Source organism: Agelaius tricolor, unplaced genomic scaffold (genome assembly GCF_023055355.1).
Source record: "Agelaius tricolor isolate 1412-34295 unplaced genomic scaffold, bAgeTri1.0.p SCAF_66, whole genome shotgun sequence".
Taxonomy (NCBI): Eukaryota; Metazoa; Chordata; class Aves; order Passeriformes; family Icteridae; genus Agelaius; species Agelaius tricolor.
The window spans coordinates 425447-449513 of record NW_027269326.1 but is presented as its reverse complement, the minus strand read 5'-3'; the positions used below and the strand labels follow the sequence as shown (position 1 = coordinate 449513).

Genomic DNA, 24067 nt, shown 5'->3' with positions numbered 1-24067 from the left:
GCAATGCCAGGGCCTCACCACCCTCACAGGGAAGAGTTTCCTCCCAATACCTTGTCTAAATTGTCCTCCCACTTTAAAGTCATTCTGCTTCGCCCAGTCACTCCACAACCTTGATAAGAGCGTAATAAAATCCCCTCATTTTTCCTTGTTCCTGCACATGAAGGATGTCTCAGCATGTCCATGAGCCATGGTGTGGTATCCAGGGCTGTGTGGGTGTTGGGGAAAGCCAAAGGGTGTGGAAGTTGGTTAATGAGGTGCAATGAGCTCAGCCCACAGAGACACCACAAAACCCAGCTGGGGTTGGGACACCTCTGTTCCTGGTGAGGCTGAGTCAACATTTCAGGTTTCTGTCATAAAGCAATTACCTTTTTCCAGTGAAGGTGAAGGAGCCCTTGGCTTGGGGTGTCCCCCAGGCTGCAGCCAACGCTCTATTTCTGCCTCCCATGGTTAGCAGAGCTGGGAATTGCAGCAACAGCAGGGACAAAGTTCCCCAGCACACAGGGTGGGTGCTGCCCTGCCTGTACTGTACCTTCTTTAATTATGGGGTTGCAACTTGCAGGCGTTGGTGCTGTGTCTCTGCAGAGAGGTGGCAGAGCCAGGTAGAACAAACATGGGCTCTCCTGAAGCTCTAGAATATCAAACATGGGCTCTCCTGAAGGTACTGAATATCAAACATGGGCTCTCCTGAAGGTACTGAATATCAAACATGGGCTCTCCTGAAGCTCTAGAATATCAAACATGGGCTCTCCTCAAGCTCTAAAATAACAAACATGGGCTCTCCTGAAGCTCTAGAGTAACAAACATGGGCTCTCCTGAAGCTACTGAATATCAAACATGGGCTCTCCTGAAGCTACTGAATATCAAACATGGGCTCTCCTGAAGCTCTAGAATATCAAACATGGGCTCTCCTGAAGCTCTAGAATATCAAACATGGGCTCTCCTGAAGCTGCTGAATAACAAACATGGGCTCTCCTGAAGCTCTAGAATATCAAACATGGGCTCTCCTAAAGCTGCTGAATAACAAACACGGGCTCTCCTGAAGCTCTAGAATATCAAACATGGGCTCTCCTGAAGCTGCTGAATAACAAACATGGGCTCTCCTGTTGAATTTTTCTGTCGGGCTGTGAGTGGCTCAGAAGCACCTCTGTAGGAGCAAGGTTCTGATAGCAGAGGTCTCTCCTCCCTCTTGCACAAAAGCCACCTCCAGGCACTTGCTCTGGCTGCTGCTTTGCCCACACACACACACACGTCCTCCTGCCTGTCCTCCTGCCACCCAATCCTGTGCCACCACCCTGGTCAGGCAGAGCTTGGCATGACCACGCTGCAGCTGCAGCGCTCAACTGGAGCTAAGAACTTTCACTTTCTTGTGGTTATTTATTAACAGCTTGCCGACACAGTTTTTCCCTAAAGCCCCCTGCAGTCCCATGAGCCCAAGCAAACATCCCAGCTGTTGGTGTGGGGGTGCAAAGTGGGCTCCAAAAGGGGTGGGAGCCCAAAGGAAGCTCTGCCCCAGTGCCCATGGGCACGGAGGGGTGGCCAGCTGCCAGTCCCCTCTTTCCACAGCAGAGCTGCTCCATCCCTGGGATCCTCTCCATCCATCCCTGGGATCCTCTCCATCCATCCCTTGCCATCCATCCCTGGGATCCTCTCCATCCATCCCTGGGATCCTCTCCATCCATCCCTTGCCATCCATCCCTGGGATCCTCTCCATCCATCCCTGGGATCCTCTCCATCCATCCCTTGGATCCTCTCTATCCATCCCTTGGATCATCTCCATCCATCCCTTGCCATCCATCCCTTGGATCCTCTCCATCCATCCCTAGGATCCTCTCCATCCATCCCTCGGATCATCTCCATCCATCCCTTGCCATCCATCCCTTGGATCCTCTCCATCCATCCCTGGGATCATCTCCATCCATCCCTTGGATCCTCTCCATCCATCCCTGGGATCATCTCCATCCATCCCTGGGATCCTCTCCATCCATCCCTGGGATCATCTCCATCCATCCCTGGGATCATCTCCATCCATCCCTTGGATCTTCTCCATCCATCCCTTGGATCCTCTCCATCCATCCCTTGCCATCCATCCCTGGGATCCTCTCCATCCATCCCTGGGATCATCTCCATCCATACCTGGGATCTCTCCGTCCATCCCTGGGATCCTCTCCCTGCTCTCTAGCACCAAACTCTGCCCACACACCACATCCCTCTGCTTTTACCCCTCCCATCTCTTCCTCTCACCGATCCCAATCAACACTCAAACGATTTTTAATCACAGCCAAGGGCTCAAGATAAAACCTCAGGCAGTGCAAGAATTTTGAGTGAGAAAAAGAAATAAAAAAACTGCCTTCCAACTGTGCATTTTGTAACAGCTCTGACTGAGGAAAAGGAGAGAAAATAACTGTACAGCTTCCTCCAGATGTCAGAAGCTGCTTCTTGACCTGATGCAAATCATTTTTCAATCCTACAAAGCCCCAGTGACAAACAAAGCCCTGGAGCACACCCTGGTCCCACTGCCCGTCTCCCTCTGCAATTAACACTTTTGATTCCACCCAAACAGAGCAGAATCGACTTCTCTCAATTCCAGTCTTTGCTAATATCTCATTTTCCATGGTTCCTCTGTGAAGAGCCGTGTGCCCTCCATCACAGCCCCGTGCCAGGGCTCAGAGCAGAGCAGGGAGGTGACTCATGCCCAGCATCTGGCTCTGGGCTGTGCTTTGGGGGGGCCCCCCTGCCCTGCAGCCCAGTTCTGCCCCTTCCTTCCTTCCTGGCACCGTGGCACACGGCCCAGCAGCACCCTGGGCTGCCAGGATGCTCCCCTGCCAGACACCAGGCTATACTGGGACAAACTGGGGAGGGGTTTCCAAGTTGAGCCTCCGTGTTGGGGTCTTTAGGGGGAAGGGGAGCATTGAGGAGAGCAACCTCAGCCCTGGGCATTGTGTTTTGCTGTTTGGGTGCCTACCAGACCCCGTTTTCAGGGCAGAGATGCTGCTTTGTGCCAGTTCCAGGGCAAAAAAACCCAGATTGGGGTGGGTTTGGGTGGTGGGTGTGTGGTGGGCAGGTGAGGCTGGGCAGGAAGGACCTGGTGGGGAGGCTGGAGCATCTCACGGTGTTCTGCTCACGGGCAGTCCTGTGCAAGCAGCAATTGGGGTTAAATTGTGCTTTCTAGGGATGCCACAACTGCAGCCCTCGCTCTGGGGAAGTGCTGATTTCCTGCCCACGTGCCAAGCAGGTCTGGGCTCCGTGGTAGCTCTGCACAAGGCACAGTGCAGCAGGCACCTTGGGCGCTGCCCATCCCTGTGCTGAGCCGTGTTTTCCAGCTGGAATCCCATCCCCATCCATCCCCAGAGCCACCCCAGCAGCAGCTGGAGCTCCCGGTGCCGGCAGTGACTCGGCACCGCTGCAGCCGCCGCCACATGCAAACAGACCCTGTGGGCAATGTAAACACCTTGTGTGCCTTTATCTGCTGCTGGATCCGGCTAGCAAAGCCTTCTGCTCCCGGGAGAATGCGTGGCATCTGCACCCAACAATCCCCTGCTTTGTTTCTTAAGCAAATGTTGCTGGCCAGAAGCTTTGCGTACCCAGTTTATGAAAAACGGGGCGAGCTGCTGCTGCTTCTGAAGAGAAAAAGGAGACCTTGAACTCATCCCCTGTTCTGCCTCTCTTGGCTCCTTTCTGCCTTGTCCCACCTTGCACAGGTTTCCATTGAGGATCAGGATGCAGCAGGTACAGAGCGACCTCCTCATCCTTCCCACCCCACTTTGGGCTCAGGAGCTGCACGTGTGGGCAGAGGGCAGGGATTTGTAGCCACATCTGCACAGTGGCAGCATGTTTCCCTGCTGCTGGGGCTGGTTTTCCTCTCTTGCCTCCTTTCTGCCTTGTCCCACCTTGCACAGGTTTCCATTGTGGATCAGGATGCAGCAAGTACAGGGTGACCTCCTCATCCTTCCCACCCCACTTTGGGCTCAAGAGCTGCACAGGGGAAGGGATTTGTAGCCACATCTGCACAGTGGCAGCATGTTTCCCTGCTGTTGGGGCTGTTTTACCTCTCTTGCCTCCTTTCTGCCTTGTCCCAGCTTGCACAGGTTTCCATTGTGGATCAGGATGCAGCAGGTACAGAGCGACCTCCTCATCCTTCCCACCCCATTTTGGGCTCAAGAGATGCACAAGGGAAGGGATTTGTAGCCACATCTGCACAGTGGCAGCGTGTTTCATTGCTGCTGGGGCTGGGATTGCCTCCCTGGCATTGCATCCCTGCTGCACATCCTGGCTGTGTCGCCAGCTCCCAGCTCAGCACGGGTTTAGGGTTGTTTTCCCCCACTGCTCCTGTCCTGAAGGCATGACTAACACAGTGACTCAGCTCCCTGTTTTTAACTTCTTTTGTAAGGCTCCCACCGTGCCCAATCTCCCAGGGAAACACCGGGAATCTCTGCTTTGTCTTCATCCTTTGAGGTGCTGGTTTATGGGTTTGGGATGTGTTGGAGTGAACGGAATGTTCTGGGGCTTCCCTGGAGGGGCAGCACTCAGAGCTGCTCTGGGTGGAAAAAAAAAAAAAACCCAAACCCACAACTTTACCATTAAGTTTTAGCTCAATTATTCAAAAGCTTTTGCTTTTGCTGTGTTGGAGTAAGATAATCAAGGCTGGGCAAAACTCCTTCTATTTCATCCAGTCCAAAGCTTAATTGTTAATTTGTTATTACTTAATTGTGTAATTTAACCATATTTATGGTACAAATCTGACTTGTTAAAACGGTGAGTGTTCAGAGTAGTAGCATCAAGACTTGGAATTTCATTCTTCCCTCCTCTTCCCAAAGGCTTTGGCTTTAGTCAGCAATAGACAGCACTGCAAACTGTTAGCAAATTCTGGATTGGGAAAAACAAAAAAAAAACATGGTGGGGGTTTTTGGGGCTGTCCTGTGCAGGAGTTGAAATCTGTGCTCCTTGTGGGTCCCTTCCAACTGAGAATATTCCATGATCTCAAAGCTTTTTTTTCTCACATCTCTCCTACTGAAATCTTGCCCTCAGAAGGTGGATTTGAGCAGTGTGGAAGGTGGTGTATTAACATATTTGAGTTGTGTCTAAAAAAATTCACTTTCCAGCTCAGCTTTCGTTAGCAAGTTTATTTTTTTCTTGATAAAGAGTATTATTGCTTTAATCTATATTTAGGATGGTTCAATCCCAGGCCATCAAGTGTCTTTTAGCTAACCCAATTCATGATTTCATGGCAAGCTAGGAAAAGGCAGGCTGGCCTGTTTGGAGTGCATGGGTTTGGGTTGTGCTGAGCCTGGGCTGCAGTGGGGTTGGCCAATGTTTGATCTTGCTGTTCTGAGAAGTTGAGATGTTCAGGTTCATAAAGACATAAAATCATATAATAATTCAGGTTGGCTCCAAGATCACTGACTTCCCCCAAAGGCCACCACTAAGCCGTGTCCCCAAATGCCACATCCACCTGTCTGTTAAATCTCTCCAGGAAGGGGGAAGCTCCACCACTGCCCTGGGCAGCCTGTTCAGGTGCTTGGTGATTTTTTCCAGTGGAAAATGCAGTTTTTCCAAGCAAGGAAACACCAAGCTCAGCCCCCTCAGGACCTGCACAGACACTGCCCAGGTTTTCTCAATGCCTTGTAATCCCCAAGCTCTTCAGGACCAGCTCTGCTAACAGACCTGGGACTGGGCCAGCTTTGCTAAATCAAGTTTCAACTGGCAGCACTTTGCACGTCCCCCCAGGCTGGTTCCAGGTAACCCAGGGCTTGGTGGCAGAATTCCCCACAGGGAAACCCTGCCCTCATTTTGCTGGGCTCCCTGTGCTGCCCCCAGCACTGGGGACTCCAGGGCTGATCCTCCTTGTGCTTTGCATCCTCTTTGCATCTGTCTCCTGGGCCTTGCTGCACCCTGGAAAAGCTTTTGGCAGGGAGCTGAGAAAAGGAGCTGGTGGGTAACAGGGGGTCCCACAGCTGCCAGAGGGTCTCCCAGGCAGCCAGGATCTGGCAGGCACAAAACTGGGGTGTTGTGATGCATATTCCAAGCTGGGACACTTGTGCATGAAGGACAAGTCCTGCTCTTTGTCTGTGCAGAGGCTCAGATTTATGCCTGACACAAACCTCTCCCAAAACCACAACGTGGGGCCATGGAAAACCAAATCCTTCCCATTCCCCTGATGACTCCCACGTGGCAGAAGGGCAAAACCCCCTTTTCCAGCTCTGGAACCCCTTCCAAACCCAGGGGCTGTTACTGTGGGGGACTCAGCCCAAGCAGCAGCAGCAGCGTCAGTTGGTGATTTGGGATTTCCATTTGAGCTGCTGGTGAGTCACCAGCTGGCGTGACAGCCTGGACAGGGAGTGAGCCACTCTGGGGCTCCCCAGCCAGCACTGAGCTGCAGCATTGTTAATTCTGAACAATTAATATTCTGTTTATTGTCAGAAAAGTGCTCGGAGCTCTTGAGCAGAGCGTGGCTGTTGTGGTGCTGCTGAGGCTGAAGTGCTTCTCCCGTGGCAGGAAGGGAGGGTGAAGGGTGACAGGTCTTTGTTCTGCTGCATCCAGGAGGAGAAAAGCTTCTCCAGACCTTCAGAGGGACGTGTGTGGCTGATTCCTGAGGGTGTCAGCATGGTCAGGTGTGCACCCACAGCTCCCAGGTGATGTGCTCCTGCTGATGGGAGCTGTGGAGGGACAGGAGCAGCTTGGATTTGGGGAATCCTAGACAGGGGGGTCTGTTTGCCTCCCCATGAAAGGCTTTGTCCTGGTTCCCAACGAAGCAGCAGTTTTGGTTCATTTTAAGCTCATTTTAAGCAGCAGTTTTGGTTCATTTTAAGCTCATTTTAAGTAGCACTTTTGGTTCGTTTTAAGAACATCTTGGATTTGGGGAATCCTAGACAGGGGGGTCTGTTTGCCTCCCCATGAAAGGCTTTGTCCTGAGTCCCGCCAAAGCAGCAGTTCTGGTTCATTTTAAGCTCATTTTAAGCAGCACTTTTGGTTCATTTTAAGCCCATTTTAAGCAGCACTTTTGGTTCATTTTAAGCTCATTTTAAGCTCATTTTAAGCAGCACTTTTGGTTCATTTTAAGAACATCTTGGATTTGGGGAATCCTAGACAGGGGGGGTCTGTTTGCCTCCCCATGAAAGGCTTTGTCTTGGTTCCCAACGAAGCAGCAGTTTTGGTTCATTTTAAGTTCATTTTAAGCAGCAGTTTTGGTTCATTTTAAGCTCATTTTAAGCAGCACTTTTGGTTCATTTTAAGCTCATTTTAAGCTCATTTTAAGTAGCACTTTTGGTTCGTTTTAAGAACATCTTGGATTTGGGGAATCCTAGACAGGGGGGTCTGTTTGCCTCCCCATGAAAGGCTTTGTCCTGAGTCCCGCCAAAGCAGCAGTTCTGGTTCATTTTAAGCTCATTTTAAGCAGCACTTTTGGTTCATTTTAAGCTCATTTTAAGCAGCACTTTTGGTTCATTTTAAGCTCATTTTAAGCTCATTTTAAGCAGCACTTTTGGTTCATTTTAAGAACATCTTGGATTTGGGGAATCCTAGACAGGGGGGGTCTGTTTGCCTCCCCATGAAAGGCTTTGTCTTGGTTCCCAACGAAGCAGCAGTTTTGGTTCATTTTAAGTTCATTTTAAGCAGCAGTTTTGGTTCATTTTAAGCTCATTTTAAGCAGCACTTTTGGTTCATTTTAAGCTCATTTTAAGCTCATTTTAAGTAGCAGTTTTGGTTCATTTTAAGAACATCTTGGATTTGGGGAATCCTAGACAGGGGGGTCTGTTTGCCTCCCCACGAAAGGCTTTGTCCTGGTTCCCACCGAAGCAGCAGTTTTGGTTCATTTTAAGGGCGCAATGAGAGGCCAGATCCCGATCACAGGAGGGGAAGCCCAGCTCCTGGGAGGTGCCAGTGAGCTCTTTGTGCTCCACAGGGGCCGTGTGGAGCTGGACAAGCCCCTCAGCCCCATGGCCATGAGTGCATCAGGAGCGTGTGGCAGGGCCGGCGCTGAGCCTGGCACCGGGAAGGGTCCTTGGCACCACCGGTGCCAGATGTGGGAGCTGTTTCCATGCCCACAGCTGGTGCTGGCATGCCCAGCTGCCTCTGGTGCCCCACAGGATGCTGGCTCCGTGCAGACACTGTCCTTGCTGTGCATCATGCTGGCTATTTCCAGCTCCCCTGCATGGAGACCAGCCCGTGTTTATCCTGGTGATTTGGCAGAGCTGCTGCGGCACAGATGAGTCAGAAGCTGGGAGAAGCTGCTTTGCCACATTCCCATTGCCCCGCTGCAGGGCTTTTCCAGCTCTGCCTCTCCTCATCCTGTGGGGCCCTGCTCTCTGGGGTGGGGGGACAATCCTTGAAGGGGAAACAGCCCCTGGGAGTGGGGAGCAATGCCTGCAGTGGGGTGATGGTCCCTGGCATGGCTGTGACACGGTGCCACGTGTGACATGGAACACACACAGGGTCTCAGCTGTGTTTCCAGAAGAAGCCTTTAACACAAGAGAGACTCCTCACTTCCTGATGAACTGAGAATTGATTATCTAAAGGGTGGTGATGGATTGAGAGTTGGTGATCTGAGAGATAGATGTGTTGGAAATTTGGTGAGGGGAGGAGGAATGGCTTTTTTGTAAGGTTTTCATTCTTTCTGTGTGTTTTGGGGTTTTTTTTGTTTTTTTTACATCTAGCTGTAGGTTAATAAAGTTTTCTCCTCTTGATCCCTAAGCTGGAGCCTGCTTTGCTCTATTCCTGGTCACATCTCACAGCAGACACCAGGGACGATGCATTTTCATGGGGACACTGGCACTGTGCCAGCATCAAACCATGGCAGTGTGGTGACCCTGGCACACATCCCTGGCACTGGAGGCAGTGCCACGGAGAGCAGCCTGCCCAAGGTGGAGCAAAGCAGATTTCCTGGGTCCTCCCAGCGACCTGGGCACACACTGCCACTCCTTCCCAAGCTGTAAATGTGTGAAAGCCTTTCCTGGGATAGCCAGGAGCTGGCAGCTGTGGGCCCTGGCAGCCAGGTGGGACTGAGACCTGCAGGCTGGGCCTCCCAAATCATGGATTTGCAGAGCTCCATGAAGATTTATGGATGGGGCAGGAGCCAGCGAGTTCCCTGAGCTGGCAGCTTTTCCAGGGTGGGGCAGCTGCCGTTGGGAGGCAGGGAAGGAGGGGATCTGTGCCTCTGCAAGCTCCATCCCACTCATTGATCCTCTCCCAGTGCACAAAGCCCAGTGCTGCCCATGCTTCAGGGACACTTGTGGGGATTAATAGTGGAGAGGGAAACCAAAGAGTGTTTCCTGAAAATGCACTGAGTGGGCTCTGGCATCTCAGGGAGGGCTGGCACCTCTCCAGCAGCCTGGTGGGCTCATGCCTGGAGCTGCTCCAACAACTCTGGCCTGCCTTGACTTTTCCAGAGGGAGAGCCCAGACCTGCCAGGTTTCCTGGCTGGGATTTTTGGGGCAGAGAAGGGGAGAGCAGTAGCAGATGCAGCTCTGTGGGGCTGTCCCTGAGCCCTCTCTGACTTCACAGCCTCGTGTCTGTCTGTGCTGAGCGCAGCCAGAGCAGATCCAACTTTCCATTAACATTTGGATTTTCTGGCAGCTCAGCTGCAATTTTCAATCTTTTTTTTTTTTTTTCTTCCTTCTTCCTGCTTTTAAAAGCTAAAAATAAAATGTCTTGAGGCCCCTTTTCCCTCCATCTTTTCTCCTGAGACATTTGTTTCTTGGGGATTTGATGCCTCTGTTGTTTTTTCTCCTCTTGGATTGTGTGCACCCCTGGCTCTCGCAGCACAGGGGATCAAATCCTGTGGGATTTGGAGGCACCCAGCCCTCCAGAATGAGTCTCTGCTTCCCTTTTCACTGGGGAATCTGGGATCTTGTAGGCTCTAGCAGAGACCAGCGAAACCCTCTGGGGAGGAGGAGGAAGGTCTGCCTTCGTCCTCCTCTCCAGGGAAGTGGGAGTGACACAGCTGCCATGGAAGTTTTTATTTTTAGCCCAGCGCCAGCTGGAGCCCGTGAGGCTTCCCTGGAATAAAAGCAGGACCTGAGGGCAGGAGAGGGGAAAACTCAAACCTTGGCTGGGCTGGAGCAGGGATCACCAGGGCTGGCCTGAAGTGGTTGGGGTCCCCACGGCCAGAGAGGACTCACCCGTGTGCTGATTCCTTATCCAGAGGCTGCTGCCACCTTTGGGGTCAGGGTGTGTGTGGAAGGAACATGGGGGAGATGCTCAGGGCCCAGGGAGCCTGACTGGACCCCCCAGAACAGAGGACAGGAGAGGATTTGTGTCTCAGCTCAGCCTGGTGAGCTCCAAGCTCCTGGTTCTCCTCCTCACAGTGGAACCCAGAGCTGAGCACAGGAGGCTTCTGAGCAAAAGGGATTTGTCTTTGAGGCTGGGATTTACTGTGGGGCTTTCCAGGCCTTGATGCCCAGAGCCCTGGATGCTTCTGGTCCCTGGAGAGGCAAATCTGCTGCAGGCACCAGTGTAACCCTCAGTGTTTTTCCCTCTGTTTGTCCCTGGTTAATGGAACTGCTGTCCCTTGAAAGAGTGACACCATCCAGGTCGTGCTGGAGCCCCATCCCAACGAGCCAGAGTCCTCCAGCTGTACCCAAACCCCCAGGGATGAGCAAAAAGCAGCAGGAAACCCCCAGGGATGAGCAGAGAGCAGCAGGAAAACCCCAGGGATGAGCAGAGAGCAGCCCCAAACCCCAGGGATGAGGACCCCAAACCCCAGGGATGAGGAGCAGCCCCAAGCCCCAGGGATGAGCAGAAGCCCCAAACCCCAGGGATGAGCAGAGAGCAGCAGGAAAACCCCAGGGATGAGGAACAGCCCCAAACCCCAGGGATGAGCAGAGAGCAGCAGGAAAACCCCAGGGATGAGGAACAGCCCCAAACCCCAGGGATGGGCAGAAGCCCCAAACCCCAGGGATGAGCAGAGAGCAGCCCCAAACCCCAGGGATGAGCAGAAGCCCCAAACCCCAGGGATGAGGAAGAGCCCCAAACCCCAGGGATGAGCAGAAGCCCCAAACCCCAGGGATGAGCAGAAGCCCCAAACCCCAGGGATGAGCAGAGAGCAGCCCCAAACCCCAAGGATGAGGAGCAGCCCCAAGCCCCAGGGATGAGGAGAAGCCCCAAGCCCCAAGGATGAGGAGCAGCCCCAAGCCCCAGGGATGAGCAGAAGCCCCAAACCCCAGGGATGAGCAGAGAGCAGCCCCAAGCCCCAGGGATGAGGAGGACCCCAAACCCCAAGGATGAGGAGCAGCCCCATCACTCCTCAGGAAGGACAGGGCTGCTCCCCACCAGCCGTGCTGGGGTGGCCACGCTGGCCACGGGGCTGAGCCAGGGCCAGATGGGAAAACTCAGCGAGCCTTGGAGCAGCCTGGGACCCACTCCCAGTTGGCATTCTTGTCCTGTGAGTCACTGGCACGAAAGGAGGGGGTTGGACAGGAAAGAGCTCCAGCAGCAAATGAGACTGTGGTTTACTGGAAAAGAGGGACCAGTAGTGTTTCTTGGTCAGTTATTCCTCCGTGGGCACAATTCCAAATTCTCTAGACTGCTGAAATGCTATTTAGACATAAAAGAGGCTGGTTTATGGAATTTATGGGCTATGAAATCATACTCTGTGCATAGCATTGAGACCCACTTACCTGAGAGCCCCAAACATTAAAATATGAAAATCCCACCACAGATACGTTCTAGAATTCAGTACAGACCCAACGTGTTACACTGAGCCCTTTGCACCACAATAAAGAGTGTTCTGGGCTGGGAAAGGAGCTTTCAGAAATTGAAAGAGAGGCAGAATACAGATCTTCACTCACTTCCAAGAAAAAGTCTGCAAGCTGCTCCTGGATTCCCAGAGACCCTTGGGCTCTGCTTTTCCTGACAGCAGCACTTTAAGTGATTCTGAATTTTGTTACTGTACATGTAGGAATTGTGGGATTTTTTTTTTTAACTGTCCTTAAGTGGAATTCCTGCTCTTTTAACATGGAATATCCTGGGGTTTGAAGGGAGGTTTGCACTTAAAAACAGTAGCCGGGGATTTTGAAACCCGGGCTTTTGAAACCCGGAATAACAGAAGAACTTCTCAGGGCGGGAAACAAAACGAAATGCAGGAAAATCTTCCAACATCCCTCGTCTGGGAGCGCTGTCCCGCCTCTCCTGGCTCTGCTCCTGGTGCTCTGGGATGGGCTCTGGATGCTGCCATGGGATGGGCCGAGTGCTTCAGCCACTCCCTGGGTTCGTCACCGCCGTGTCCCAGCTCTGGTGCTCCCTCCTGGCCCCAGGAGGGGGTGACAGTCCCAGCCCGGGCTTGGCGGCTGCTGGGGAGCCCTTGGGTGTTTTCTTTTTATAGGAGCGACCGAAATAGCTTCAGGCTGTGTTTTGGTGCGCAGTCAGATCAGGTTCCCCGGTCACACGGCGGGGATGAGGAGTGGCTGGAACAGAGAGGGGGGCCAGGATGGTGGGTGGGGATGGCAGAGGTGGGGCTGGGGGGATGAGGCACCACAGCTCCGCGTCCACTGAGCACCAGCTGGGCTGAGTGGGAGCCCAGGGCATCCCTCTGGCTGTCCAGAACGGCCAAGACCCCTGTCACAGGCATCTCTCATGGAAAATCCTTTCCTTAGGGTTTTTCCTCCTGAGAAGCTGGGGAACAAAATGTAACCAATGGTTATCTGCTGCTGTGGAATGCAACAGGTGCATCTGGGATTGGGCTCATGTGGTTGTTTCTAATTAATGGCCAATCACAGCCCAGCTGGCTCGGACTCTGAGCCACAAGCCTTTGTTATCATTCTTTCTTTTTCTATTCTTAGCCAGCCTTCTGATGAAACCCTTTCTTCTATTCTTTTAGTATACTTTTAATATAATATATATAATAAAATAATAAATGAAACCTCCTGAAACATGGAGTCAGATCCTCATCTCTTCCCTCATCCTTGGACCCCTCTGAATTCTGTCACAGACCCCTGCCAGGGGGCTCAGAGCCCAAAACACCTGTGGTTTTGATTATTTGACCCATGGAGCAAATTACCAACCTTAGATGAAGATCAGCAAGCCACGACAGTTTAGGTAGAATAATAGTGAAGTTATCACGGGGTGGAAAAGTAGATTTTGGGGTTTTTAGAATGGGGGTTCAGGGGGCAAGATGGAGGGAACTGGGTGTCTCCAGCCTTTCTCCTTCTTCTTCTTGGCCTCCATCTTCTGCTGTGATGGTGGCACTTTGGGATTGGTTTAGAGTAGAAGCTCAGTGTCTAACACAGGTGATAGGTATTGGGAAGTAATTGTAAATATTGTACAGGTAGTTTTTAGTATAAAGACATAACCCTGCCCTGGGGGCAGGCAGAGTGCCTGGAACTGTCCTGCTGGATGGACCTTGGCAGGGCAGGAGAGAATTTTTTATAGATAAGACACAATAAACAACCTTGAGAGCGAGAACTGAAGAGCTCCGACTCATTCTTCAACAGCCAGGCTGGGAAAAGAGACTTTTACCATTTCTGGGGGTCCCAGGGAGTTGCAGTGTCCCACCACGCTGCCCTGCATCCCAGCACAGCACACGGGGCCAGGCCAGCCCCAGCCTGCTCAGCCCTGCTCTCCTGCCGTGCTGTGGGTGTGCAGATTGCACCTGGGTGCTGCACCCTGGCCCTCCTCCTGCCCTGCCCGTCATCCCCAGCCCTTCCTGCTTCCCAGTGTCCCAGCCAGGGATGGCTGTGCTGGCTGGGATGTGCTGCTCCTCTTAGGGACAGCAGTGCAGCCCTTTTGGGAGTGATCAGAGAGGAGCTGCAGTGACACTCTTTGTGCTTGGGTACAGTGCAAAGGCTTTTCTGAGAACAGCCCTGAGGAGAAGAACTGGGAGGTTTTGGTGGATGAGAAGCTTGATGAGGCCTTAGAGTCTCTTTCAGTACTTAGAGGGACTAGAAAGTTTTGAGAGGGATTTCAGACAAGGGTATGCAGTGACAGGACACGGGGGAATGGCTTCCTGCTGCCAGAGGGCAGGGATGGATGGGATATTGGGAAGAAATTCTTCCCTGTGACGGTGGTGGGGGCCTGGCACAGGTTGCCCAGAGAAGCTGTGGCTGCCCCTGGATCCCTGGAGGTGTTCCAGGCCAGGTTGGACAGGGCTTGGAGCAACCTGGGATAGTGAAAGATGTCCCTGCCCATGGCAGGGTGTGGAACTAGATAAGCCTCAAGGTCCCTTTGAACAAAAGCAGCTCCATAATTTCCTGATGGCTGTGATTATTCCTGCTGTGCCACTCACCTGTGCCACCCTTTGCCTTGCAGGAATGCCAAGAAGGAAGGGGACCTGCTGACTGCCCAGGCACGCCTTAAGGATGTGGAGGCTTTGCTTAACTCCAAGGAGGCTGCGCTCTCCACGGCCCTGGGTGAGAAGAGGAATCTGGAAAATGAAGTGCGGGACCTGAGGGGACAGGTGGCCAAGGTGAGCAGCGGCAGCTGAGCCAAGGATCCCTTTTTACCCCCCTGCCTGGGGCTGCCTGGGGCTGTGGGGCAGATGCAGTTGGGTGGTGGGTCCCCAGCCATGCCCAGAGCCCTCTGTGATGTTCCTTCTCCATCCCCCTGGCAGCTGGAAAGCGCCTTGGGCGAAGCCAAGAAGCAGCTGCAGGATGAGATGCTGCGGCGTGTGGATGCCGAGAACCGGCTGCAGACCCTGAAGGAGGAGCTGGAATTCCAGAAGAACATCTACAGCGAGGTGAGCTGTGAGGTGCTGCCACATCACAGGGCTGGGATCACCCCCACTGGATGTGCTGTGTCCCCTCCCTGAGGTGACCCAGTGTGGCTCTGTTCACAGGGGTCCCAGGACGAGGGAAGAGATGAGAACGTTGACTCCATGTTTCAGAAGGCTTGATTTATTATTTTATGATATATATTATATTAAAACTACACTAAAAGAATAGAAGAAAGGATTTCATCAGAAGGCTGGCTAAGAATAGAAAAAGAATGATTGTCGCAGACATCTTTTATGAAAAATCCTTTCCTTGGGATTTTTCCTCTTGAGAAGCTGAGAGGCCTCAGGAGCAAAATGTAAACATTGATTATCTGCTGCTGTGGAATGCAACAGGTGAATCTGGGATTGGCCCATGTTGGATATTTCTAATTAATGGCCAATCACAGTCCAGCTGGTTTGGACAGAGAGTCCGAGCCACAAGCTTTTGTTATCATTCTTTCTAATTCTATTCTTAGCTAGCCTTGTAATTAAATCCCTTCTTCTATTCTTTTAGTATCGTTTTAATATAATATATATCATAAAATAATAAAACATGGAGTCAGATCCTTGTCTCTTCCTCAACCTAAGACCCCTGTGAACACCATCACACATGATAACAAAGGCTTGTGACTGTCTGAGACAGTCTGAGCCAGCTGGCCTGTGATTGGCCATTAATTAGAAACAACCACATGAGCCCAATCCCAGATCCACCTGTTGCATTCCACAGCAGCAGACAACCATTGGTTACATTTTGTTCCTGAGGCCTCTCAGCTTCTCAGGAGGAAAAAACCCTAAGGAAAGGCTTTTCCATAAAAGATCCCTGTGACAACCCAGTGTCCCCTGCTGTCCCCAGGAGCTGCGGGAGACCAAGCGGCGCCACGAGACGCGGCTGGTGGAGATCGACAACGGGCGGCAGCGCGAGTTTGAGAGCAAACTCTCCGAGGCCCTGCAGGAGCTGCGCAGCCAGCACGAGGCCCAGATCAGGCTTTACAAGGAGGAACTGGAGAAAACCTACGGGGCGAAGGTGAGCAGATCCCCCACGCTCTTCTCTTCTCTTCTCTTCTCTTCTCTTCTCTTCTCTTCTCTTCTCTTCTCTTCTCTTCTCTTCTCTTCTCTTCTCTTCTCTTCTCTTCTCTTCTCTTCTCTTCTCTCTCTCTCCTCTCCTCTCCTCTCCTCTCCTCTCCTCTCCTCTCCTCTCCTCTCCTCTCCTCTCCTCTCCTCTCCTCTCCCTCCAACCCCAAAGAGGGCAGGTGGGCTGCGGGTGATGAGGTGCTGATGTCCCTGTCCTGTCTCCCAGCTGGAGAATGCCAAGCAGTCAGCTGAGAGGAACAGCAACATGGTGGGTGCTGCCCATGAGGAGCTGCAGCAGACCCGAATCCGCATTGACAACCTCTCCTCAGAAGTCAGCCAGCTGCAGAAGCAGGTGGGTTGAGACCAAAGGGTTCCTTGGGATGTCTGCCCTAGGGATGGTCCCAGGTGGAGTGGCTCGCCCTCACCTTCCCTCCCTGCAGGGATGTGCCCACCCTGTTGATGGAGTGACCAAATTATCCTTTGTCTCTTTAAAAAAGGAAAAAGCTCAAAAATTTCTCTCCTCAGTTGGGTGAAAAGACACTTCATAGGAACTTGGGGACTTTACATCAAATTTAAGGATAGCCATTTAAGGACAGAAGCCAAAAAGTCCCACCTAGGCAATTTACTAGAAAAAGAAGAGAACAAAGGCAGTAATTGCTTTTGTGAGGTGTTTTACCAGGAGCAAGAGCCTCGTGCCCCTGACCCGGTTTTTATCTGTAAAGAGCTGCTATTTGGCCTTTTATTAAAACTCTTCTGTTTCCAACACCACCACAGAAACCATCCTGCCGATTTGATGCCCTCTGAGGTGGCTGAGCTATCTCGGGTGTCATATAGACCTCCAAGAGCTTATAAGACCTGGCTCAAGGAGACCAATCTGTCCCTTCCCCGCAGCTGGCTGCCAAGGAGGCGAAGCTGCACGACCTGGAGGACATTCTGGCCAGGGAACGCGAGACCAACCGGCGCCTGCTGTCCGACAAGGAGCGGGAGATGGCCGAGATGAGGGCGCGCATGCAGCAGCAGCTGGATGAGTACCAGGAGCTGCTGGACATCAAGCTGGCCCTGGATATGGAGATCAACGCCTACCGCAAGCTGCTGGAGGGCGAGGAGGAGCGGTGAGCTCAGGGTGCTGTGCCCAGCTCTGGGCCACGCGGGTCTGTCTCGGTTTGGAAAGGCAGGAGTCTGCTAAGGAAGGCAGGAGCCTCCCCTGAAATGGAGAATGTAAACCCTCCCCACCCCTCTGAATTGCTGTAAATTTTAAATTAAGGGGCTCTTGGGCAAAAATATGGGAGTAGGAAATAATAGTTCTTTAATAGGGAAAAGAAAAAAAAATAAAGGATAAAATAAACAATGCAGTACACTAGAACAACACTGACAGAGTCAGAACCCAGCCTGACACCCTGTGGGTCAGGGTGTTGGTGGCAGTCCCATTGGAAATGTGGCTGCAGCCCTCCTGCAGTGTCAGGGCTGGTTCTGTTGGAGCAAGGGGGATCTGTAGAGAAGGATGAATTCTGCCTCTGAGGATCCAGTGGAAGGAGAGGCAGCTGCTGTTCCTCTGGGGAATCCCGTGGAGAAAGCCGTGCTGGTGTCTCCAAACCTCTGGATTATACCCGGGTAGCAATGCTTGGCTCCTCCCTCTGGGCTCCCATCTCCCAATGGGATGTTATAGTTCTTATCAGCCATGCAGTGCCATTCCATAGCTGTTATCAGCAGATGTCCCCTCCCAGGGAGGTGTGAATGTGGTCACTCAAAGAGAGAGATAAAGCAAACTGCCCATTTGACAAAGGTAATCTGCCATACAGATGGTAATAGAAAAGATCTTGCACTGCAATCTTCAACAGGGTCCCAGCCTTTGTGTCCTCACTGGCTTCATCTCCTCTTCTCCCCCTGCCAGGCTGAGGCTGTCCCCCAGCCCTTCATCCCACAAAGGTGCATCCCGAAGCCACCTGTCCACCCCAGGCTCCTCCAAGAAGAGGAAACTGGAGGACAGCGAGAGCCGGACCAGCTTCTCCCACCATGCCCGGACCAGTGGCCGTGTTGGCGTGGAGGAGGTGGACCTGGAGGGCAAATTTGTCCGTCTCAGGAACAAGTCCAACGAGGTGAGTTTGCCTTTGGTGTGAGATCCCTGGTGTCGGGGTTTCTAGCTTGTCAGAGTGACCCCGAGAAAAGTTCCAAAGTCTCTTTTCCCAGCCCGGTGCTTGAAGGAGTCAGGGCTCTTCATTTCTTGGTCTCAAGGTTGTTAATTGTTTCTTATCTATAAAATTCTTTCTCCTGTCCTGCTGAGGTCTGTTCAGGTGTTCTCTCACCGCTCTGCCTGCCCCAGGGTGGTGTTGTCTTTTTATACTAAAAACTACCTGTACAATATTTACAATAACCTCCCAATGCCTATCACCTGTGTTAGACACTGAGCTTCTACTCTAAACCAATCTAAAAGTGCCACCATCACAGCAGAAGATGGAGGCCAAGAAGAAGAAGGAGAAAGGCTGGACATGCCCAGTCCCCTCCATCTTGCCCCTGAACCCCCATTCTGAAAACCCCAAAATCTATTTTTTCACCTTGTGATAATTTCACTGTTATTCTACTTAAACTGTCGTGGCTTGCAGATCTTCACCTAAGTTTGGTGACTTGCTCCACAGGTCATAATCAAACCCACACAGGCATTGTGGGCTCTGTGCCAGGCTCCCTGAGCCCCCTGGCAGGGGTCTGGGCTGCTCAGGACAGCCAGAGGGGTGTCCTGGGTGCTGACACCCTAGGGGTGAGGTTCAGCCCTGCTTCACCCTACGGGCAGGAGGTGAATGGGACAAGCTGGGGAGGAACCAGGGTTCTGAGGGTTGCTGCTCTCTCTCACAGGACCAGGCCATGGGGAACTGGCAGATCAAGAGGCAGAATGGGGATGATCCCCCCCTCACCTACCGCTTCCCCCCGAAGTTCACCCTGAAGGCTGGCCAGGTGGTCACGGTGAGTCCCTGCCTGGTGGAGGATCCAGGCAAGATCCCAAACCTTGCCAAGATCCCAAACCTTGCCAGGCCACTTACATGGAGTGGTTGGTGTGTGGTGGTAGACCCCTCCAGGCTGTGGAGTCTGCAGACCAGAAGAAGTCACTTTGCTCCTGCTTTTCTCCCTAGATCTGGGCCTCGGGAGCTGGAGCAACCCACAGCCCCCCCAGCAACCTGGTGTGGAAAGCCCAGAGCAGCTGGGGCTCCGGGGACAGCCTGCGCACCGCCCTCATCAACTCCAACGGGGAGGTGAGAGCAGCTCTGGCACAGGGATGGGGGGTGACAGGCACTGACCCTCCCAACTGACCCCCTGTCCCCTGCAGGAGGTGGCCATGAGGAAACTGGTGCGCACTGTGATCATCAATGACGATGAGGATGAGGATGATGAGGAAATGAGCATCCACCACCGCCACCACCATGTGAGTAGGGCCCTGGGTAGGGGGTGCTGCTGGTTCCAAGGGGGTGCAGCTTCAGGCGGGGTGGGAGGGAGCTCGGAGCAGGATCAGGCATACAGGAGAAGGCAGTGGGGAGGCTGCTGTAGAAACAGCAGCATCAGAGAAGCCACACAGACCTCTGGCATCTGAAGCAGAGCGTTGCTCACTAAAAAAGCTCTGAAGACCTTGCTGGAAGTCATCTCCAAGCCTAAAGAACCCTGACGTGCCATGAAAAGGCTCAGAAGAGTCAGAGGGAGGCTGAGCATTGCTTGGAGGATAGGATGGTGGGAAGTTGATGGATGATTGTCAGCAGCTGCTCTCTCCTCTCACTGAGGATCACCCACTCTGCTCTGTCCTCTCCTGATCACCCACTGGCAGCATGCTGGCCCCAGTCACTTGGGATTAGAAACGCAGTAATTAAATAGTATTAATTATTAATTAAATATTATTTAAATAATAAATAAATAAAAATAAATATATTATATTATATTATATTACATTACATTACATTATACTATATATATTATATATGTTATATATATGTTGTATGTATGGATGTATATATGTATATATATGTGTATATATGTAATATATGTTAAATATAATATATATAATATATATAATTATAATATATATTATATATAGAATAGAATAGAATGTAATATAATATAATATAGCAATTATATTATATTCCATTATATTCCATTATATTATATTATATTCCATTATATTCCATTATATTATATTATATTATATTATATTATATTATATTATATTATATTATTTATTACTAATTAAATATTATTTCTAAACCACATGATGGAGAGGACAGGTGAGCCAGGCTCTCCTCAAGAGCTCTCCTGTGTCACCCTGGTGCTGCCACCATCCCCAGGGCAGGGACTCTGTGCAGAGCACGCTCTGGCAGGGCCCTGAGTCCCTTCTGTCCGTCTGTCCCCCCGTGTGCAGGGCTGCAGTGGCTCTGGGGACCCCGGCGAGTACAACCTGCGCTCCCGCACCGTGGTGTGTGGCACGTGTGGCCAGCCAGCTGACAAGTCGGGCTCCCAGAACGCCGGCATCACCTCCATGTCCTCGGGCTCGTCCAGCTCCAGCGTCACCGTCACCCGCAGCTACCGCAGCATGGGCGACTCTGGCATCGGCCTCGGGGACAGCCTGGTGACCAGGAACTACCTCCTGGGGAGCTCCAGCCCCCGCAGGCAGGTCAGTGCCAGTGCCAGTGCCAGTGCCAGTGCCAGTGCCAGTGCCAGTGCCGGTGCCAGCCGGCCCCGTGCTGCTGGGGCGCCCTGTCCTGGCACTGTCCTTTCTCTGCAATGCCGTCCCCCTCCCTGCTCTCCTTATCCCTGCTCTTCCTCTTTGAGCTCACATAAACCTCTTTATAAGGCATGGGGGGTTCTGAGAGGGATTGGAAAGCGATGCTTCCCACCCCGTTCCATCTCACACTCATCCCCACTCGGCACCCCAGAGCATTCCCCATTGTGACCGTGTTTGCAGCAGTCTTAGGATGAGGGAAGAGATGAGGATCTGACTCCGTGTTTCAGAAGGCTTGATTTATTATTTTATGATATATATTATATTAAAACTATACGAAAAGAATAAAAGAAAAGGTTTCATCAAAAAGCTAGCTAAGAATAGAAAAAAAAAAAAGAATGATAACAAAAGTTTGTGGCTCGGACAGAGAGTCTGAGCCAGCTGACTGTGATTGGCCATTAATTAAAAACAACTCTATGAGACCAATCACAGATCTACCTGTTGCATTCTACAGCAGCAGATAACCATTGTTTACATTTTGTTCTTGAAGCCTCTCAGCTTCTCAAGAAAAATAATCTTAAAAAAAAGATTTTTCATAAAAGATGTCTGTGACACCACATCACTCATTCCACTGCTGCTGAGCGCTCATGCTGGTAATGTGAATATTTCAGCACCTTGTATCTATATATTAGATTAATATACAATATATTCTATATTGATACTCTTAGTCAATATTATAATCCTCATATATCACCTACCACTAATTCTCAAATTTTGGAACTCTGACTGCAGAGTTCCCAGCTTGGGAGGATTTATTTATCACACCCCAAGGGCCAGGATGGAGGAACATGTGGGGGCACTGTGGGCATCCAAAGGATCCCACTGGACACTTTGCAGGCAGAGCAAGTGGATGGTGACACTGGGGTCTTCTTAACTCTCTTTTTTTCTTTCTCCCTTCCAGGCTCAGGCTGTGCAGAACTGCAGCATCATGTAATTCCATGGCGCATTCCTGTGGTTCCTGCCCGTCTCCAGCTAGGTTTGTTTTTTTTTTTCCCAAAGCAACAGAAATTTTTTTCCCTTTAAAAAACAAGATATCAAAAACCAAGGTGGTTTTTTTTTTTCTATAGCAGGAATTTTATATATATATATATTAAAAGTGCTAAAAGATGCTTTGATTTTTTTTTTTTTGTAAAGAAAAAAATCTATTTCTATATAAAGAAAACCAAACCAAAAAATAGCTTTTCAGCTTCAAATATTTTTTAGAACTTCAGCCAAAGACAGCAAAGAACTGTGTTTACAGAGCAGCCATGCAGGAGGAGTTTGTAGTTGAAATGCTCCTTCCATTGTACCTTTTTTGCCAAAGCTTTTTACATAGGACAGGGAGAAGCGCAGCCATACCCACTGGAGCTGCGTGCCACAGGGCCTGCTGTCCTGTCCCAAGTGGAGCACAGTGCCTTTACAACCCTTTTTCTTGGGATCTGAAGCCAAAATTCCCTTTTTTTTTTTTTTTTTTGTCTCGTTTTTGAGTTGTGATTCCTGGCGGTGCTGGCGCGGGGGCTCCCGGCAGCTCGCGGGCGATGCCCACGTCCCTGTGTGGGCATTGCCCCCTCCCCAGCCCCCTGCCCGCCTGCACTCCCTGCTCTATGTACTGTATCCCCCTTATTCCCCATCCCAGGCACCTCTTGCCCTTTTTCTAAATCAGCCAAGTTGTGCCTTAGCTGAGGTTGGGGTTGGGCTGGGAGCCCCACTGGAGTGGAGATGGAGCAGGGCAAGTGAAAAGACCGGAGCTGCATTTTGGGACCAGATGGATTTGGGTGATGGACCTCAGTCCCACCAGCTCAGCCCCAGCAGGGCCCCCCCAGGCCCCCTCTTTGAGAGCCACTGAATCCAGAGGGGTTCATTCCCTACTGCATCCAGAGGGGTTCATCCCCCCTGCATCCAAAGGGGTTCATCCCCACTGCATCCAGAGGGGTTCATCCCCCAAAGGGGTCATTCCCCCTCCATCCAAAGGGGTTCATCCCCCACTGAATCCAGAGGGTTCATCCTCCCAGAGGGGTTCACCTCCACTGCATCCAGAGGGGTTCATCCCCACTGCATCCAGAGGGGTTCATCCCCCAAAGGAGTCATTCCCCCTGCATCCAGAGGGGTTCATCCCCTACTGCATCCAGTGGGGTTCACCTCCATCTGCATCCAGAGGGGTTTACCCTCCCAGAGGGGCTCATCCCCCACTGCATCCAGAGGGGTTCATCCCCCCAGAGGGGTTCACCCCCATCTGCATCCAGAGGGGTTCACCCCCATCTGCATCCAGAGGGGTTCATTCCCCCTGCATCCAGAGGGGTTCATCCCTTACTGCATCCAGAAGGGTTCGTCCCCCCTCTGCATCCAGAGGAGTTCATCCCCCAGAGGGGTTCATCCCCTACTGATCCAGAGGGGTTCACCCTCCCAGAGGGGCTCATCCCCCACTGCATCCAGAGGGGTTCATCCCGCAAAGGGGTTCACCCCCACTGATCCAGAGGGGTTCATCCCCCAAAGGGTTCATCCCCCACTGATCCAGAGGGGTTCACCCCCACCTTCCCTCTCCTGCAGTCATTCAGGCTCATCTCTGGTGGCCGGAGCTCAGGAGCTGTTTCAGGGATTAAGAGAAAGATGTTCAGTCCAGGTCAGAGCTGGTTTGCCAGGAAAGCACCTAGGAAGGCTTTTTGTTCGAGTGGGGCAGATTTGGGGCTCTGATAGATGCAGCTTCCCCCTTGGCAGGAGCCCATCCAGCCATTGGCAGATCTCTTGGCTTTTTGCCTTGATTGGGAAACGCCTGCAGCCCCCCCTGACCTCAAGTGCAGCAGAGGGGTGGAGCTGGAGAAGGTGCCAGGACAAGCCCCCCACTCCAGTGGGTTTTGGGGAGGTTGTTATGTATCTATGCTTGCAAAGCTTCTGTATTACTGCCTGTACTTTCTTCCAAAATACAGCTGAACCCTTCCCATGCTGCGTGCTGTCATCATTGCTCTCCAGGGGGATTTGGGGGTGCTGTGCTGCCCCCCCAGCAGCAAAGGGACGCCCCCAGAGGGATCTCTTTGCACCCCACAGGCAGGGCTGGGGCTCAGCACCCACTGTGGATGGGGGGAAATGGGGTGGGTTGCTAAGAGCTGGGCCAGGAGAGGGACTGGACAGGAGGTAAAGACTCAGGGATTCCTCTTGGGGCTTTTGGAGACCGAACAATCCCTGGGATGGGATGGGATGGGATGGGATGGGATGGGATGGGATGGGATGGGATGGGATGGGGGGCTGGAATTTGAGGTAAAGACTCAGAGATTCCTCTTGGGGGTTTTGGAGACCCAACATTCCCCAAGCTGGGATGGGATGGGCTGGGGGGGGACGGACTGGAATTTGAGGTAAAGACTCAGAGATTCCTCTTGGGGATTTTGGAGACCGAACAATCCCCAGGATGGGATGGGATGGGATAGGATGGGATGGGATGGGATGGGATGGGATGGGATGGGATGGGATGGGATGGGATGGGATGGGCTGAGGGGGGGACTGGAATTTGAGGTAAAAACTCAGAAATTCCTCTTGGGGGTTTTGGAGACCCAACACTCCCCAATCTGGGATGGGCTAGGGGTGCACAGAACCCG

At 51.9% G+C, this 24067-nt stretch overlaps 1 protein-coding gene across 3 annotated transcripts in view; it reads left to right on the top strand.

The window, feature by feature from the left end:
- The window catches only part of LMNA (lamin A/C), a 28878-nt gene extending 5457 nt beyond the window's left edge, over positions 1-23421 (top strand). Inside the window, exons 2-13 of one of the 3 annotated variants that reach the window (XR_011684342.1) lie at positions 14236-14392; positions 14537-14662; positions 15531-15701; positions 15975-16100; positions 16640-16860; positions 17640-17844; positions 18596-18703; positions 18871-18990; positions 19065-19160; positions 20142-20393; positions 21403-22429; positions 22478-23421. Coding sequence is in view for 1 of the 3 variants with exons in the window: in XM_071456763.1 (XP_071312864.1) it covers positions 14236-14392; positions 14537-14662; positions 15531-15701; positions 15975-16100; positions 16640-16860; positions 17640-17844; positions 18596-18703; positions 18871-18990; positions 19065-19160; positions 20142-20393; positions 21403-21435 (1615 nt within the window). In the remaining 2 variants the exon portion in view is untranslated. Of the gene's footprint in view, positions 1-14235; positions 14393-14536; positions 14663-15530; positions 15702-15974; positions 16101-16639; positions 16861-17639; positions 17845-18595; positions 18704-18870; positions 18991-19064; positions 19161-20141; positions 20394-21402 lie in introns of all 3 variants that reach the window. The other 2 variants (XR_011684341.1, XM_071456763.1) reach the window with 2 other exon arrangements.
- Positions 23422-24067: the final 646 nt, after the last annotated feature.